We start from the raw sequence: 12,237 nt of genomic DNA, 5'->3' as shown, positions 1-12,237 counted from the left end.
TAGTGCGAAATGTTGGAAAACTATTTGGGGTTTTTCTTTTTTCCATCACTCCTTACAGAGAATTCACTTGGCTCTTAATAAAATTTGAGGCATGAAATTTCTATATATACATATTTATAAATCAATAAATTTCTTAATTCCACTCCTGTTTTAGAAGCACAATCATCTCCAGAAGTGACCTTCTCACCTCAAAAGTAATTAAACTAGTTTATAGCGTATCAAGTTTATAAAGTGTGACAGCTTGTAGATGTGTTGGGGTACTGGGGGTTCTCGGTAGCTGTTCATCAATGGGACGTAACGGCTGCGCTGAGTTCTGAGTCTGCGCAGTAAGAGCGGGTGGTTGGGTGCAGCTCCACTAGAGGAGGAAGCCGAGTTTCCGGCTGTTTGCAGCGGAGTGAGAGGATTGCTGACGCCGCGAAACCCCGAGAAAAAACGCCGCCGGCTCGGGGAGGCTAACATTTTTTTTAGTAGTGGTCTTTTCTTTCATACAGGGGGATTTGGGGGGCTGGTGATTTTTTTTCTACTGGCCGAGGGAGTCGGACAGCAAATCAAGCAAAGAAGCGGCACAAGGCGGGGGTGAGCCACCAGCTACCGGCATGGCCAGGGACTACGATTACCTCTTCAAGCTGCTCATCATCGGTGACAGCGGTAAGGCGATGCCGGGGATGCGGGACGGGAAGTAGGCCTTGTCGTGTATTTTTTTTCACAAGGGTACAAGCAGACGCACAACACTAACGCGCCTGCGTACTTCCTCGACGCATTTACTGTGTTTTATTTCGTTATTTTAAGCATATGATATTTTCATTAAATGTACACATCCGCCATATTTATGTGTCAGTGACAGGGCGGAGGTTGTGTATGTCCGGGCTGGGCATGTCAGCCGATCAGGCCGGATACCGCCTCCAGATCTTCAGGGTTTGTCTCAGAAGGTTCATTAGCTTGTTTGTTTTGTTTTGTTTTTTATCGGTATTTGTTTTAGCTCCATAATGAAACTCATATTTCTAGCTTAATTGTCATTATTTGGTTTCTATCTTGCCTCTGTTTTTGGCCTCCTGTTTGTATCATCTGAGAGCTGAGTTAGCTGGGGGCTAGGCTAACATTAGGCTTCCAAGCTTGGTTATGCAGATAACTATTACTTATCGCACTCTGGACTGGTATGCTTGGAAGCTCAGGCATGTCTGTGTTAGCTAAAGATGCTGGTTAAGCTAACCAAGTTAGTCGCAGTTACAGCAAATGGTTTTGTTATTTGGTTAGCCGGCTAGCATGGGAGTCCTAGCTGCGTGATAGTGGAGGAATGCAGCACTACAGACACTGATTCGTACCCAAACTTAAGTGAAGTGAGACTAAGAAAGTGGTCAGCATCAACTGATGTGTCACTCAACCAAATGCACGTGGCTGCAAAGCTGCAGAGATTCAGCTACCACTTCTTTTTTATGTCAAAGTCATCGTGGGGATCTGTCTTTTAACGCTGCTCCACCCTCAGTAGAAGTGGAACCCTCATCCTGCTGGACGTACTTGTGTGCAGTGAGCATTCATTGACATCCCCGATCCTGGCACTACCCCATCAGCTGCCCGCTCACAGCAGAGGACGAGGCAGCACAGCAAGCCCTTCACAGCGCCTCGCACACAAGGGCCAGTGTCCCCTCAGCCGCAATGTGGAAGTACCACTGTGCAGCAATGCAGGGACTATGCGAGAAAGATGCACAGAACTGCTGTCCCTCTGCAGCTGCATCTTCTGTACTGGATCTTGAAGTCGCACCAAGGCAGACCTTTGTGACTTAGCTGGACTGTGTTTTGCCTTGCGTCTGTCACAGTAGCACTGCCTGCTCATGGAGAACGGTGCAACATAAGCTCATTTGCGTGACATGAGATTCTGTCTAACATCTCGTTAAATTAGTCAGACATTTGTGTGTTCTCTGTGAAACCTGTGGAGTCTATTAATATGCACAAACAAACACACACAAACCCCAGGTTTCAAAATGTGACAGTGGAAGTGCCCTGGCTGGTCTTGTCTCTGTGTGTTTTGGCAAGAGAGCTGCAATGCATGGGATATCAAAGGTGATGGTCTCCCATCTGCTTTGTAGCCCTGGTTATTCTTTGTTTGAACAACACTCAGTAGCATTGAGATCACAAGAACTTGAGCGCTTTTTATGTTGGGACCAATCAAACATGAGATGACAGCAACACAATACGTGTACAGGTTGAGTCTCACCCCAGGCTGAGCTGCAGAGTCATTTACTAACTTCCAGCCCTAAACTGAAAGCTGATCTTTTGAAGATCCCTCTTAAACCATTATCCCTCTTTTTCAGTTCGTTCCATTCATCTTTTATTTCCTTCTATCTCTTGTACATGATTATTTTTAGGGACTCTGTATTTGTCCTATTTGTTGTCTCCCTTCTGTGGATTTAACTCGCATCTTCTCGGCTATTTTGGTCTTGAATCGATTAAGCTTCTGTGCCTGCAACCATCATTAAAATGAACACACAGGTTGCAGCCTTGCTTACCTTAAATCCTTCACCCTGCACAATGTACTACAGGTATGATTTTGTATCTCTTCAAGCTCTAAAGCTTTAGGCACACAAAGATTAAAGTAACTGCTTAGTTTGAAGTCCCCTTTTTTGGTTTACAGGCATCACATGGTGCAGTTCTTGGTTATCTAGGATGTAAAAAGTGAAACAAAAAGCTTACTGAAAGTTCTTCTTTGGTACACAAACTTCCAAAATGCTTCAGATAAATGTAGGATTTTTGAGCTTGACAAATAATGAACTGTGTTTCTCATATCTGTTTTGTTTTGGAGACCAGTTGCTCTCTAAACCTCATCCTGTGCTGTGTTTCCTCCTCAGGAGTGGGGAAGAGCAGTCTCCTCCTGCGATTTGCAGACAACACATTTTCAGGTGCGTCGTTCTTACCTCGGCCCTAAAGTCAAAACATTGCACGTTTTAGTTACTGCTAATTAACCCCGATTTTGTGTTGTGCACTTGTGTGCTCCTGTTTACAGGTAGCTATATCACCACAATCGGCGTGGACTTCAAGATTCGGACAGTGGAGATCAACGGGGAGAAGGTGAAGCTGCAGATCTGGGATACAGCTGGGCAGGAGCGCTTCCGCACCATCACCTCCACGTAAGTTGAGACGCGCACTTTTAAGTAGGGTTTTGAGGTTGTCGCTCTATGTTTTCATTTCGCCAATTAAATCTGAAACCAAGAAAGGCTCTTTGCGGTCTTCAGACTAGGTGTTATTTGAGGAAGCAGTTTGCAGACAGCTCAAGTAAGTCGTTGCTGCTCTATGAAACTGGGTGGAATTCCCCACAGATCCTAATTACAGATGTGAGAGGGAGGCTCCTGGTCGTATGCTGTAGCGCTACATGATGGCGGCTGGGCGTCCTCACCCTCTTCTGCTTGTAGTGTGTGTCACGCCGCTGTCCAGGATTGTAAAGCATGTATGAACTAAAACAGAGTCTTAATTTCTTCGTAATTCTCGACAACTCACTTGAAGGTGCGGTAGAGTTTGTAGATTGTAGATTTCGGATGTCTTGCTTGATGTGCATCAGTTGTGTCCAGGTGTAGCAGTGATACTTGTTCATAGGATAATGCCGTTATCAGTTTGGTGATGAATATAAAAGGATAAAGACTTAATAGCCAAGATTCATACTTGGTGGATTTTCTCACAGTGTCATTCAGACTTAATCAACTCACATCACGTCGCATCACAAGGCGAAGGCTTGTTAGTCTCACCCATATGTTAAACACATGGTCTGTGAGGCAAACGTAGCCAGCAGTATGTTAGAATCTCATGCCATTTTGAAAAATGTAAGTAAGGGCTGTGAATGCTTCTTTCTTTTAACTCCACTAGTTGTTTTGACTAGTGATTAACAAACCCATGTACTGTGATTGTGACCCGTGGTCTGACACATAGGTTGGATAATCAGGAAGGGATGCAACAGCAATGTTGACCAAGATATGGGTAAAGAAAAGAGTCTTTTGAACGTAAAGTTCAGCTTTAAAGTCCAGCCAGATGCTTCTCTTGACAAGAACAAAGTTGCATTCACTGTCGATGTGAACTGAATTACTACCGGAGGACATTGAGTTTCAAATATGACTCACTGGCCAAGCACACAGCTGATGCAGAGAATCCTCCTTCCCCTTCGCAAACGTAGTTTCCACACATACGCAGCATTTCTTTGGGCTTGCTCTGCTGTTGAGGTCATTCTTGAGAATATCCTGGACAGTATTGTTTTGGATTGTTGCAATAAATATAATATGCATATACATGAGGTAACCATATTTGTCCACTCCCATGTTGATCAGAGTATCAATAGAACTTGAATAATAACTCTTCAGATATTTTTAGACCAGACCAAAGAAGTGTGATTCATTTTTCATGAATCACGAGTGAGCCATGGACTTTATATATTGAAATATCTTTATTTAATTTATTTATTTGGTATCTTTTCAGTTTGTGGCCATTTGACTCACAAATCAAACCAACAGTCATTCAATCTTGGACGGAAACGCTTTGTTGACACACTGCATTTTGCATTCGCCTCTGCTTGTGCAGCTCTTGGCCTTTTGTTAATGAAGTCACAGTTACATCCCATCCGTGCAAGTGAGACGATGCGGCATTAGTGGCCTTGGAGTGAGGCAACCTAACTCTGCATATTGATTTTACAAAGAAGTCTTCCCTGGGGACTGCTTGGAGGCATGTACAAACCACTTGACACGTTACTGAATGAACCATCTGTCAGGAACAGACTAACTTAACTGTAGTCTACACTAGATTTAAGTTACACTAGTCTGCAGTCACATCTAAATCACACATGTATGTGCAAGAAATTCCACCCAGGCTCTAACTGATCCAGCGTGAGGCCACTGGTGTGAAAGGGGAGGCCAGTGTAGAAGTGGCTTAAAGTGCAATGCCACTGATGGCATCATCATTTTGATATCATTGAATAAATTAACTTCTTCTGAACAACATACCGGTGGGAAGATGATGTCATAATTAGGTAGATATTAAATCTCAGAGAGGTATATTTAAGGAGTTGTCTGGCTCCTTTGACACATCAGGTTTGGATTAATTAACAAACAGTTCTCCACTTCTGATCCACCGCTTGCTCTTCACCAGCTTGTCGTTGTCGTCTATATATACAGTCAATTATGGATCAAAAACCAAAATGGCGACTGCTTCAAAACGATGGTTCATAAACCAGTGATTGATGCCACCGTGGCTACATCCATCTTTCAAACCGAGTCCGTGCTTGAAGCCTGGCATGATGGATTCTCGTACAGTACAATACAATAAGATAGTAACTGTACTTTGAGATAGACAATCTTTACGTCATGTTTTATTCGCCTTTTATTTTCATCTGTCAACACTGCATGCTCATAAAAGGCTGCACCTTTACTGGAAACAACCTTTGCAGAGGGATAGGAGGATGCTCTGTATCAACTGTGTGTTTGTCCACCAAGTCGTATTTGATGGCGGTGACTCGGTTCATGTTGTTAACTTTAGTGATGTCAAGAGAACCATCTCACAGGACTTTGAAGCTGAACTGGTCATTCAGGAGATCCTTTTTATCCACTCTTACTAAAGGAAGTTTTTTGTTCCTGCTTGTTTTGCACAGTTCTTGCTTCCTCATCTTCCAAACTATGGGGCAAAATCCCAGCACATGCATGTGTTTACAATAAAAAAGTAGTGATGTTGAAAGGAATTTGTGTTAACTTGTCGTTAGCATATTATCTTTGACAGCGGTGGCACATTTAAAATTGCCTTTGTCTCTGCTGTTGCACTGATTGACACAGAAGAACAAGCCAAAGAATCAAAGGATCCCAGCAGATTGAAGTGGTTGTTTTATTATGTGTGTCCAGGTGTTGAGGTTGTGTGTTAGTGTTTGTTTCACTTACATTGTTCTCAAGCTCATTGCCTTGCATGTATGGAAGCTACTGTATATAAAAGATGATTTATTTTTCTTTTTAAGTGTTTAACTGGAAGTCAGACTTTCCATTTCAGTAAGCAGTTAGTTTCTATGGACGGGATTGACATTAGAGTATAGCAGCGACACTCAGTTTAGTCACTAACTATGCGAGGATCAACACTGATGTGACCCTCGGCTAGAGATGATCGATATGAGCCAAAAAAAAAAATCCTGCTAAATTTTGCTATTCTGGCAGTAACGATAAAAAGTCACATAATTACATTCTGTCTTGAGAGCCCCACAAACACTGCTCTAAGATTTTTGTCTGAGTTTTCGTTCTTTTCTTTTTTCTTTTTTTTTAATTAACTGGAGGATGTGGTTGCTGTCGACGACGTTGCTTTCTCTGGCTCGGTGTGCTCTGGCTTGTGGTTGGAGCCTACATCAGGTGGCAGAATAAATTTGTTGTGTTTCTATCCTTAGTCATTATCTTTTTTTTGCAAACCTTGCATATGGGACAAGTTTGTTCCACATCCACATTATGATATCCAAACCACTTCCATATTATTTGAAGAGCACGCTGCCTGCGCCTACGTCAGCAGACCTCATCGTGATTGGCATTGTTTTTGGCGCTGCATGGTGTATGAGAAGTTATGGCGCATATCTACCCACAGCTCATACTGCAGCCATCACACTTACGTACTCATCCCCGTGGGCAGAGAGAAGCTGCACTTTTAAAGCCTGAACCCTGAGGGTATTATGGGACCAGGACGTTTGACAGTCTTTATTATGTGCCAGCGCTGCTGAAGCAAGGACAGAAGCGTAAAATCCTCGGCAGTGCTGACGCTTCTGCCCCCGAGGAGCACGAATGTCCTAGTTTGGAAGTGCCGCTGCCAGTCGTTCTGCAGGAATCGCTCAACTGAGCAAGCAGCATATTTAGACTTATTGTTCCCTGTGCTGAAGTAGAGTGGCGTGGTGCCTCATTAGGTCCTAAATTAATTTCACTCTGAAGGCAGATCCTGGGCAGTGACCAGCTTGGTTCACTCGGGATCGAGACTAACCTGTTAAGTGGTGAGGCGTATGTTGTGGGAGACGGAGGACTCACAGCTGGTACTTTTGTCCTGGCGAGTTGTAAAGGACTCCTCATTCTGACCTGTAAAAGTATGTTCGGTGCAGTAGAGATGGGAAGGAAATCAGGTGAGAGAGACACAGGCAAGGACGTGCAACAAAGCTTTCACTTAGACAAGAAGTGTTGTGGTCACACGTCGTTACCTCTGCACCACCGGGGAGTCCAGACACGTACACAGCCTCCCACTCCTGCTGTCTGATGGCCTGTTAGCTTTGGACGATTGGGTGGGGGGCATAACCAGACAACTTCATCCCCACAGTGCCACGCCAGGCAGAAACACACACATGCACACACAGTAAGCCACACAAAAGGTTCTTTGTGTTTGTTTGGGGCAGCGCAGCTACACTGGGGATGCTCCCTTTCTGGGGTCTGGCTGCTGTTTGAAGCTGGTTTAGTTGAGTGAGGCAGATGCTGGTCGTTTTCCTCACGCCGTCAAATAAGTTGTTGAGAAGTTGTTTCAAGTGAGCATCATGTAGCAGTGCGGTCATTTCACGGTACCTCTACATAGATAAGATAAGATTCATTGACTGCACATGGACATGGACATTTTTTTTTTGTTGTTTTCTTTATTTCAACATGATGAAGTTGTTTCTTCCAAACTGAGATATGTCTCCCCCTGCTGGACATCAGCACCGGTGGTCTCCAGCCTCTATTGTCCCCTGACACTGATTTTCCCCTAAGTGACTTTAAGATTGCCTTTGATGCCACATCAGTCATGGATAAATGACTTTTAGCTGTGTGTCAACCATTTATTAATAACAGGTGCCTGTCCATGAACATGAACGACAAAAGTGACTGGATCGTAAAAGGTTTTGTATGCGTTTTACGTCTGCAATGAGCCAAACAAAACAAAGTGAAGTGCTAACAGAACTGAAAGTGACTTTTTTTCCTTTTTATTTAATTACATAAACCAACAACATCTGTTCCTTTTAGCTATTTGAACTAAAGTCCGACTGTCTCTCCCTCCCTGCCTCTTTAGATACTACAGAGGAACGCATGGGGTCATAGTGGTATACGACGTCACGAGTGCCGAGTCCTTCGTCAACGTTAAACGTTGGTTACATGAAATCAACCAGAATTGTGACGACGTGTGCCGAATATTAGGTGAGTGAAAAATCGACTCTGCAGTTCACAACTCTCACAACATGGAGGCAGTGTGAAGAATTGTCCCATTAGACACGAGGCAGCCATTGGCATGACGCTGGCAATGTTCTCTTCTCAGTGGGAAACAAGAACGACGACCCCAACTCCAAGGTGGTCGAGACGACCGACGCGCAGAAGTTTGCCGAGCAGATGGGAATCAGCCTGTTTGAGACGAGCGCAAAGGAGAATATCAACGTTGAAGAGGTAACTCATTGTGTCTGTTGTCTGCGCCTCAGGCTGTTTGCAGAGTGGCGTGTTTGTCTGGATTAAATTGGTGGACATGCCAGGTATGCAGAGCGGCTCAGCCGAAGGCTTGAATTAGGTTTCTGCAGCGATGCTGATCAGTGCGCTGTGTCACTGGAAGCAACAGTTTATGTGCTGCAACAGCAAGAAAGGTTTTTATTACCAATAAAAAGTAATACATTTGATTTGGGGATATTTATCTAAACGATTCAAATGATGCCCGACTTAATGTCATGTTTTGTTTGACCAGTGACAAATTGCAAAGAATTTTTTTTCTTGTTAATAAGTTGATGCTGCTGATTAAAACTCTGATTGATGAGCTTTTTCTTTTCTTGCTGAGAGTTTTATTGAAAGCTTGATTTGTCTCCCATTGCTGTACGTTAAATTTGGTTAGCTTAGCTTAGCTTAGCTTACTATACCAACTGAAAAGAAAGCAGTGATGGATGCGTCATCTCCAGCTGTTGTAATAACGACGTGCTTTCACTTTGTCCTTCTCCTCCAGATGTTTAACTGCATCACAGAGCTAGTGCTAAGAGCCAAGAAGGAGGTGCTTGCCAAGCAGCAGCAGCAGCAACAGAACGACGTGGTCAAACTCACCCGGAACAGTAAACGAAAGAAAAAGTGCTGCTAACAAACTCGAGGCCATCCGCACACAGTGGGCGGCGGCGTCTGTTCTTCACACACGCATACACACACACACACGATGGGACTCAGAGCATCTAAATTAAAGAGCAGATAAAGATTTAATAAATATACGATGAAAGATTAAAAAAATGAAAAAAAAAAAAATAATGTCCCCTTTGGACAAACTAATCATGAAGACTTTAAAAAAAAAAATGTACAGATTTTACTAGACGTCAGATCAAGTTTTATTTGGAATTCAGCAGATGGGCACATTGACCTGAGGTCCTCGTTTGTTGAAGGATCTGCAAGCTGACGACTGACCGCCATAATGCTCAGATTTACGTAACCCCTCCCCCCCCATATTCTTCCATCAGTATCTCATCTCCTTCTCATACCACTGCACACGGAACATTCAGAGTCCGGGCTGACTCTGTGCCTGAGGAGGACGAGGGCTCACCTTTCCTGGATCTCTTTCTTTCTAGTTTTATTTTATTGGTTGGGTCAGGGGTGGGTGGGTGCTTGTGGCTGTTTACGTTTGGCTGGGAGGTGGTTATTTGAGCAGGCGTCTGAGTGAGAGGTCTCATCACCTCTGCAGTTTCAGACGTACCTCACACCAACGGATCATGAACTGCTAGATTTTGTTTTATTTGACTTGATGGGGGGGAAAAAAATACATGGATGATGATTGGTAGACGACCTTTAGCAACTAATCCGATGGACAGAACTGGTGACCTTCTTTGTCTATATGTTGCCAAGCTTCCCTTCCACCCTCCATTAGTGCTGAGCCAACAGTAACTGATTTTATTATTATTATTATTATATTTTTTTTAAGAGCAGCAGAGACATCGAGAAACTCTGACTGCACCGTTCACTTCAGTCTTACTTTGCTGTCAGAGTTTGCTTTTAAACCCCTCTCCTCCACTCTTTGAAAGAAAAAAACAATAACTGCCAATATAATAGAGAAAAATAAATTAGTAGCTCAGCGGCGCCTCGCAGTGGACTGTTGACAGAGTGGCCCCCGGCCGGCACAAGAGGCAGGGTGAGTCAGGGTCTGATGGGACCCTGCCGAGTCCTCAGGAAGAGCTCCCTCCTTTGTCTCTACTGTATTTCCACAGCCTCCTTCCCCCGACATATCATCACACCTCTCGGCGACGAACTCACCTCCTGCATTTGATCCATCAAGGAGCACAAGGACGATCTCACTGCGGAAAGCGCCTCCGTCGTGATTCGCGGCGGACCGCGGCCCTCGTCTTAGAGCATGTGACACTTTGTTTGGAGGAGGTGGATTATTTCGTCTTGCAGAATATTAACAGTTTATAAATGGTCAAAGCTTCTTTTTTTTTTTTTCAAAGCTTTTCTCTGTCGCCACCACCCCCGGTTACCTGTTCAAACTGAAGCGTCACCGGGCAGCGTTGCTGGCGCCGGTGGTGACGACAGTGTGGCAGACAGTGTAAGAACAATGTAAGAACAAAAAGGGGATGAACTGCAGCACTGGATCCCTGAGCTCCTCTCCCTCTCTATGTGCACTGCCAGAGTTTGCCACAGAAGGTGGAAGCATCACACAGTGTCTGTTATTGACATTATTTTTTTCTTTCTTGTGAATTGGGAGACTGATAAATGAAGATTTGCGTAAGCTTCCGTCAGGAAGTCGTCATCCTCTGGGCAGACTCTGGCAGACGGTTTGGGATCCTGATACGCATTGAGAGGTCACCGTGACTCCCCCCAAAGGGCCTAGAAATGGTATCAAATCTCACACTTTATGGTTTCTTTTCATTATGTGTATGTACATATAAATATATTTGTGTGTTTATATTCAATATAGAACATACACACATGATTAGCACACCAGACCGTGCATGTGTCAAACATGCCACCGTGTGTGCTATGGATGAAACACACTCGTCAGCTGTGGTTTGCTGTACACTGGAGAAAAAGATGTACTATTCATTTTTCCCTACGTAAATTTAATCAGTAATAAACGTTTTAGAGGAATAAATATTTGACACATAATGACTGATCTGATTCGTCCGTGATTTGAGGCCCTGACTTTTTGTTTTAAACCTGTGTCTTTTTATTTTATTTTTTTTTTTGGTTTTCTGTGAATAAAATGTGTATGGGAGGAAGTGTGCACTGGTCTTTGGAAAAGCTCATCTCGCTACCGTCAGACTTTGCTCATTGTGTTTTAGCGGAAGTGGTTTAGGTTTTTCCATAACAGCAAGAGAAAAAAAAAGAAGAATGTTAAAGGGAAGAAATGTACTTCTGCATACTTAACCCCTCAGTTGTTGTTGGCTTTACATTGCCAGACATTTCCCATACATATTGGGCCTTAGGTGAAGGTTCAGTTAGCAATATCAGTTTGTTTTCTTACCTCTTCAGTGAATGCAGGCTGTTCCACCTCCTCCATTACTTCATCTCTTTTGTCACCACTCTTCTCTGATTATCTTTTTGCATGTTTTCTCTGAGCCAATCAATCTCATGTCCCTGTTCTTTAACTTAATAAATCTGTCACTCTCCCATCGTGTAAACCTCCTCCTCCATCTTCACCTCCTCTGAGTCTAGATGTTAACTTTATGTGCTTTTTCAGTACTCTGTCCCCATCTTCCTTCATCATCTGAGGTTCAGTTCCACAGTGTCATCATCACAATACTTTTAAGGCTCATCTTTCTTCACCTGATCTCCTCATTGAACTAAAGTCAATGAGGAGAAACCGTCTCAACTGATTATATTAGTCACTGCTCTGCAGAAACTGCTGGAGCAGAGCCTGTGTCAGAGTTATAGGTTTCCTCTAACAGCAAATCGGTATTTCTACTTTGAGAAATGGATTCAGTTGGAAACCTTCCTGAGTGATGAGACACCTTTCCTGTATTGGATCAGGAGACATTTGATCGAAGATGAACACTTTTACGATGAGGTTAGCATAATCAAGATTAAAGAATACGGTTATGCTAGCAGCTCCGAGAGACTTTGGTTTACAGACATCTGAACTAAGATGTCTGGACTCACACCCAAGTAGCTTCTTCAGCTATTCTTCTACAGAAGAAGTAACCATTGGGATGAGTGTCAAATAAAACCTCAATCAAGTCCAGCTACCTTTTTTTTTTTGATCTGGATAACTGAGGACCTTCACAGACATTTTGAACTACATGCTAACATTTTAATATCCCGTTACCCAACGTACTTTGACATTGTA

At 43.5% G+C, this 12,237-nt stretch overlaps 1 protein-coding gene across 1 annotated transcript; it reads left to right on the top strand.

The window, feature by feature from the left end:
* The first annotated feature begins 342 nt into the window (after positions 1–342).
* Positions 343–11,166, top strand: rab35b (RAB35, member RAS oncogene family b). The gene is made up of 6 exons (XM_047591588.1): positions 343–648; positions 2,844–2,894; positions 2,999–3,122; positions 8,017–8,141; positions 8,260–8,384; positions 8,926–11,166. Exons 1-6 carry the CDS (start codon positions 597–599, stop codon positions 9,052–9,054), a joined length of 606 nt encoding a protein of 201 aa, XP_047447544.1. The 5' UTR covers positions 343–596; the 3' UTR covers positions 9,055–11,166.
* Positions 11,167–12,237: the final 1,071 nt, after the last annotated feature.

The sequence above is a fragment of the Mugil cephalus genome, chromosome 8 (assembly GCF_022458985.1).
Source record: "Mugil cephalus isolate CIBA_MC_2020 chromosome 8, CIBA_Mcephalus_1.1, whole genome shotgun sequence".
Lineage (NCBI taxonomy): Eukaryota > Metazoa > Chordata > Actinopteri > Mugiliformes > Mugilidae > Mugil > Mugil cephalus.
This window is presented reverse-complemented; position numbering and strand designations above follow the sequence as displayed.

What these genes read in the sequence shown, in the direction of transcription:
- rab35b (XM_047591588.1), top strand. Translation starts at nt 597, where the DNA reads ATGGCCAGGGACTACGATTACCTCTTCAAGCTGCTCATCATCGGTGAC. An exon ending in TGCAGACAACACATTTTCAG is followed by an intron (nt 2,895 to 2,998) that starts GTGCGTCGTTCT and finishes TCCTGTTTACAG; the next exon opens with GTAGCTATATCACCACAATC. An exon ending in TTCCGCACCATCACCTCCAC is followed by an intron (nt 3,123 to 8,016) that starts GTAAGTTGAGAC and finishes CTGCCTCTTTAG; the next exon opens with ATACTACAGAGGAACGCATG.